This window comes from Hylaeus anthracinus, unplaced genomic scaffold (assembly GCF_026225885.1).
Source record: "Hylaeus anthracinus isolate JK02 unplaced genomic scaffold, UHH_iyHylAnth1.0_haploid 12002, whole genome shotgun sequence".
Classification (NCBI taxonomy): domain Eukaryota; kingdom Metazoa; phylum Arthropoda; class Insecta; order Hymenoptera; family Colletidae; genus Hylaeus; species Hylaeus anthracinus.
This window is the reverse complement of record NW_026534349.1, coordinates 14,893,681-14,900,509: the sequence shown is the minus strand read 5'-3', so window position 1 is coordinate 14,900,509 and position 6,829 is coordinate 14,893,681. Positions and strand designations below refer to the sequence as shown.

Below are 6,829 nucleotides of genomic sequence, written 5' to 3'. Positions count from 1 at the left end.
TGTTTTGTCGTGTCGGTGCCGGTACGTGTCGTTGCCGGAACGTGACGGTCCGTGTCGTATAGTCTGAATCGACCTTAACGCGTATAACAAAATTTATGCGAAGCACTACACCGAGGTGACACCAATTTTGCAAATGGCCGTCTGCCAAATAAATCTTTCGCGTAGGCCTCGTATCACGATCTTATGGTTCGCGTAAGAAATTTCGTTACCGTCGGTATCGTCCTGAAGAACAATTCGGTGCGGCGCGACGGTGTGTAAACTTTACCAGCGGTTCGCTTCAATTTCTCCTTTCTTTTACTCGTAAAAACGGCATTTCGGCAACGACGTATGTGTATCGTGCATTCAAAGAAAATTGAACGCCCGAGAAAAAGGTATAAAATAAACAATTACACCCGACGGACGACGGACGACACAACGTTTTACGACGAAATTTTCACGTTTTTATGTGCCCTCGGCAACGTCGAAGAAAGAAAAATGGAAACGTTCTGTGTACCGTGTACCGTGAATTTCCCAATTCTTAGGGTTCGTCGAACAAATAACTTTATTCCGGTTTACGACTTACGGTGGACGGCGAAGCGAAAACCACGAAAACACGGGTTTTTGCCAAAAACAATGAAACCGCTATTTTTTCACGTTTCGCATGTTCAACGCAAGACCCTTTGATTCCCTTGTAAAATTATTTAAATTGCGGTTCCATTTTCTTAGATATATGTGTATGTATAATACATACATGTATGTAGTACGAAGAGTGCTGTATGAAAGGGAGAAAAAATTCACGGCAATTTGAAAACGCAAAAATTAGACAAATCGTGTATGTACAGCGAACATTTCCTCGGTGCGCGCACTCCCTGGGAGATTTCGCATAAGTTTTTCAAAGAGCCAGCAACGATAAAACGCGAAAGCGACGCAGACGACGACGGTTACATTACAACAGCAGTCAACGATAAAGATACACTTGGCCTGGGACCACTCGAGACACACATTTTTCCTCGTGTTCGTTACACCCGCTTAAATAATACATGGATTCACCCGACGAACCGAGAAAGTAAGGAAAATAACGCTCGTATCCCGAAACAATGTTCATTTTTCCCATCTACCTCGTACCTGCAACAGCCGAAACAGTAATTATTATACACTGCGGTGCATAACTATAACATCACTGATATTTTTAAGATTTTTTTAAATATAATAGAAAAATTGAAAGACAGTAGTTGGATAATACGAAAAAGCGATGTAAATAATTAATTTCAAAGGAAACATACTAAAGTAATCTAATTGTAAGCATATATCGAGATAAAGTCGAAAAACATTATAGAATCGGTGCAAAACTATAGCACCACCTTCATTTTCATCGCACTTGAAGCGTGTTTGTCACAAAATTTTCATCTAATTCCGAATTTTATTTATTAATTAATACAATGCCACGCGGTAAATATCATACTGAGAAAGAGCAAGGTGAAATTTTAGCTTATAACAAGTTAGAACTGGGAATTAGGGAAATTGCACGTAAACTTGGACGATCCCCTAAAGTAATATCAAATTTTTTACGTAATCCGTCGAAATATGGCCAAAATAAGAAAGGAGGACCTAAGAAGAAAGTGTCTTCGCGTGCTGAGAGACAGATTATTAAAATTGGGAGCAATAGTTTGAAAAGCAGTCGGGAAATTGCAGCGGAATGTAGACTCCAAGTGTCACGTTGGACCATTCAACGTGTCTTTAGAAGGAATCCAAACATTGCCAGACAAAAACTAATTTCACCACCCGTTCTTTCTAAACGCCACAAGATAGCAAGAATGGAATACGCCCGCGAAAACGGGCCCCCTAACCAATAGCGCCGTAACAATCTGACTCTTCCACTTACAGTTGTCATATACAGTATAGTAAGTATTATGGTTGGATGTGTTTCAGGTTAGAAAGGCCAACAGGGACCTACAGCAGCTGTCTCGACACCAGAGACGGGAAATCGGTTTAGCGACAATGTTACTCTGCGTGGTGATCGTTTTTCTGATCTGTAACATCCTACCGCTCGCTTCGAATATTCACGAGACCTTCCTGAACGACCCGCCCCTTTGGTTGGTACAGACGGGCAATCTTCTCGTAACGATCAACAGCAGCATCAACTTCATCATCTACGTAATCTTCGGTAGAAAATTCAAGAGGATATTTCTCAAGCTGTTCTGTAGCTCGAAGCTGTTCGGCCCCGGCAGGGACAGTCCGGAATTCCAGACGTACGACGAGTCGATCGTCACCAACACGACCAATATAGAACTCAGGAACTCCATCAGACATTATCATTTGAACAGGTCGAGCACCATCGGTAGAAACAACAATATCTCGAATGGCAGCACGCGACAAAGCATGAAAGCCTCAGGGAGACCCGGGAGTCCGGGACCTTGTGTATACTACCCAGCGACAAGTCCCGCGACAAGTCCTAGTCAAATCTCCAGAACGTCCAGCACTCGCAACAATCAGAACGGATGGAGCAAAAAAGACATAGACTCTGTTCTGTAACGAATTTGACAATTAATCCAATTCCGATACGGATTCCGATCGATCGCCACTCACTCCGTGCTTCGTGCTTAATCGTAAAGAAATCTGTATTCTTTCTACAAAATTTCGCAGTCTTCGTACGCAGTAGGAGGACTATAAAAAGAATGGTTACTTTCAACAGATCCGGAAGCCTATTGTGCGAGAAAACAAAAAATACATTTAAGGGGGCATTTCACTCTGAACGCACAAAAAAGAGCATATTTCCAATCATTTTATTCTCAGGAACTATTGCACAAAATCGAATGAATGTTTTACCCTCTTAACACGTCGATCGCCATGTCACCCACATGAGGGCGACAGTGCTTTCCACTGAAGAACTAACGAAATTAATTCCGAATGTCAAGCATCAAAGGAAATGAATTTAAATAAAATTTATGAATTTTGATGAAATTACAAGAATAAATACGACGATAAATGTTTGATTATGCAGTCTTCAATACTTTAAGTAATATTTCATTTTAATAGAAACTTTAAAGAATATTTGTCTGGCAGTCAACGTGTTAAAGGTATGATTAAGGAAAGTAAATACAACATTTTTTTCTTGGTAAAAAATATTTCGTCATTAATTTACAAAATAATATGCATGTTTGCAAAAAAAAAGTAATCGCTGGCGCAGGTGATTTTGGCTCTCCTGGTAATCTGAAACAGAAAATCGAAAAAGTTTATTAAACTATGTCGTCAAACCTATCGTCGGTACCTCCAAGCAGTTGGTATTTTGATTTGTACTTACAATTTCACCTGATTTACGGTACAAAAAAAAGTGTTCTTTTTCTCTCTTTCACAAGAAACGCTGTCATTTTGTTTATTTTCGATGAAATAAATAAGTGAAGGTTCCGACCATAGGTGTGACGACATAGTTTAATAAACTTTTCCGATTTTCTGTTTCAGATTACCAGGAGAGTCAAAATCACCTGCACCAGCGGATAACTTTTTTTTTCCACACATGCATATTATTTTGTAAATTAATGACGAAATATTTTTTACCAAGAAAAAAATGTTGTATTTACTTTCCTTAATCATACCTTTAAGGGAAAAAATATTCATTCAATTTTATGCAATAGTTTCTGAGACAAAAATGATTGAAAATATGCTTTTTTTTGTGCGTTCACAGTGAAATGCCCCCTTAATTTTCGATCGTATACTTGTTGGTATCCTGGCTAGCTACAGTTTGGAAACTTTGTTTTTCAACTATCGAAACGTCGACGTCGCATCGATCACTATATTCTTCTTTCAATAAACTTTTCATATACGTATGTATATGTACGAGACATACCCGATATGTTTCTCCGTGAATCGATGAAGCTCATCGTTCTCCGAAACCGAAAATGTGATAGCGACCTAAGAAGGGGGATGATGAAATTTCGCTGAAAAGTAAAACGTTTCGGTGTGTCATTCCATGTCATCGCCGAAACCTTGTGATAAAAAATCCTATTAGATTATTCGCGGTTTATCGTTTCGCTGTGAACACGAGACCGGACTACCGCGAATACGATTACCTTATATGGTTAAGAAAAATGAATGCAAGTCGGACAATATGATTTTCATGTAAAAACGCATCCACGATATCGTAATACGGTAAACTTTTAAAAACTTGTAAATACTACGTGCAAACTATTATACGTATATTATTTTCATATGTTATCGCGCCCATCACCGAGACTTTACTTGGACTAATCAACTAAACTAAACTATAAAAGAGAGAAGAGGGAACCGACCAAACAGCCTACATTTGCTGTTGTTCTTATCGTTAGATGTTCTTTAAGGACATCGAAATTCGTTTGTCTACGATTTGGAATTACAAACGTAACGATACAGTATTATTAACTCTCCATAACTTCCCTTACGATCATGATCCATGAAATGCGAGTAACATTTGAAAAATCGAATCAGACTATTGATTCGTTTTCGCGTAAATAAAATATTGTATATTTTCAAAGAGACTGATCAGCACATGGCTGATCGAGGTCATTAAAGCGCACGAAATAATTCTATTAATCGTAACGCACTGAAATATTATGGTGTACCATATTACTTTACTTTACTATTGTATAGTATATACCGATGAAGATGAGTTCGCAACAAAACGTTTCGCTATCATTTTCTCAATTCTATGAATATTATCTAAAGTAACATTTGTATACACGCAAACCAAGAAATACCGTGTATTATTGTAGCGAAAGACTTTGCACCGTCTGATTCATTTAGATTTACACCATGGTATTTCAGAATTAAATACAAAACGTGTACCTGAAGCCATTTATGTACCAACTAACGATAAGTAGTACATCTTTTAGATTCTTTTATATTGTTTCACGTAAGGTGTAACCTGTAGGTACACCGTGGTATACTTTCGTTAAATTATAGCCAACTCTATTAAAAGTAACTGTTATTGTATATTTCTCGAGTATCGATCATTTCGCGTCGTTTCGAAACGTACCGTCGTTGCGAAAAAGCACATAAAGTTTTTCAAAGAAAAATCATACATTTCAAGTAATATCACATATACGCAAAAGAAATTGTAAATATCGAAATTTAAAACGATCCTCGTTAATTTCTGGTAGACGCTGAATTGCTGTAAACAACTCTGTCAATCGAATAAATGGAAAACCAATGTAAAAATATGGAATCAAACAACAGAGGGAAAAGAAACGCTCTCAACTAGCTATACGTACAACAAATTACATCAACTATACGAGTATACATGTACATTATATTCTAGTCATGAAATTTCTATCGAGATATAATTATCCTGCAAATCTTTGCAATTATATATGTATATGTGTATAGCCAATATGAATCTTGCCATCACAAAAATAAACTATGCCAATTACTTGTACTCTTTGGTTTAGTTAACATTTAGTCGACCGCTACTCCTGACTACTTTAAATTTCGTACAATTAACAAAATAAATTGTTATATTTAATACTTTTATAATTAAATACTTAATTTTTTTATATACAAATTAATATTAATCGTTGATCTTTATAAAAATAATTCAACGCGCTTGGAAACTGTGGATGCAAAGATTATTGAAGTTACACTGTCCTTCAGAATTTAAAATTTATTTAATCGATCGCTAACCAACCACATCTATACGATCGTAATATATTAAATTGAGATTGATATCGTATAGAACTGGCACTAAAACATTACAAGAGATATTGCGTATATTCATTTTACATATACGATACAATTGTGTGACGCACGAACCGTTAAAATAAACCACCGAGATATCAATGACGAACAATCGGAAAAAAATCCGTTTCTTCTTTATTTCACAACAGAACCAAGTTAATATACAGAAAATATTATTACATAATACGTCTATCGGCTTTCATCTTCGAGTCAGTTTGCAGCCTTTTTCTTCGGTTTTAAATAAAAGTAAAGAGCTATCAGAGCAACGGCAGCATACGTTGATTTGGCTACCTGTAAAACAAGAAATGGTACAATCAAAACGTTTGAACAACGTTTGAAAAAATTCAAAGTTTTAGCATGAAAATTAAGTAACCTCTCGCAATGCGAACGAATCAACTTTGAGGTTACTCACATTTGCTCGACCTCGATCGGTGACACTGTTGTAATATTTGGAAAATCCAGTAAGCTTTTCTTCGGGTGAATCTGCACCAGCCATTTTCTTTTACAAAAGAGTCAACTTCGATCTACAATATAATCAACGAGAAGCAAAGAAGAAAATGTCACCTATCAGTATCACACGCAACTTGCAACTCGATAGGTGATAGATGGTACTCGAATATTCGATAGCTCGACCGACCACGATTCGATTAGTAACTCACAACTACGAGTTACGATTATTTCCTGGACTATCGACAGAGATACAAGAAATCAACGCTCGAGGTCGTTTTCAAGTATATGCTGTGGGGATCGACCTTTACGACACTTCGAGTAGTGGGGAAAAAACAATTGAAGCGCGGGAGAATCGAACGTGCGTAGGAATGTTTCAAAGAGAGAAGAAACTGAGACACGTGGAACGGTGTGCTAACAGAAATAAAGTTTTGTTGTACTTAATAACGATTCCGTTATTCCACTCCTCCAAAGAAACTAACAGGGTGCTGAGCGCTATGGTGTCGGCGCTATTAGCCATGAAGACCAACCATGAAGACTGTATAAGAACTCCATACAAAAGTTACTAGAAAACTGTTATCATAATCTCGAGCTTTAAGTTATGAATATTTCGTCCACTCGCGACGCTAAGGCGCACAGCTACGATATATATATTGATAATACATATATACATGTCATATATATCATATATATGACA

At 37.2% G+C, this 6,829-nt stretch overlaps 1 protein-coding gene across 5 annotated transcripts in view; it reads left to right on the top strand.

The window, feature by feature from the left end:
* LOC128891693 (FMRFamide receptor-like) overlaps positions 1–5,892 on the top strand; it is a 55,715-nt gene extending 49,823 nt beyond the window's left edge. For all 5 annotated transcript variants that reach the window (XM_054151404.1, XM_054151402.1, XM_054151403.1 and 2 more), the window contains one exon: positions 1,909–5,892. In XM_054151404.1, coding sequence (XP_054007379.1) covers positions 1,909–2,511 — 603 coding nt within the window. In that variant the 3' untranslated portion in view covers positions 2,512–5,892. The remainder of the gene's footprint in view (positions 1–1,908) is intronic.
* The last annotated feature ends 937 nt before the right edge of the window (positions 5,893–6,829 follow it).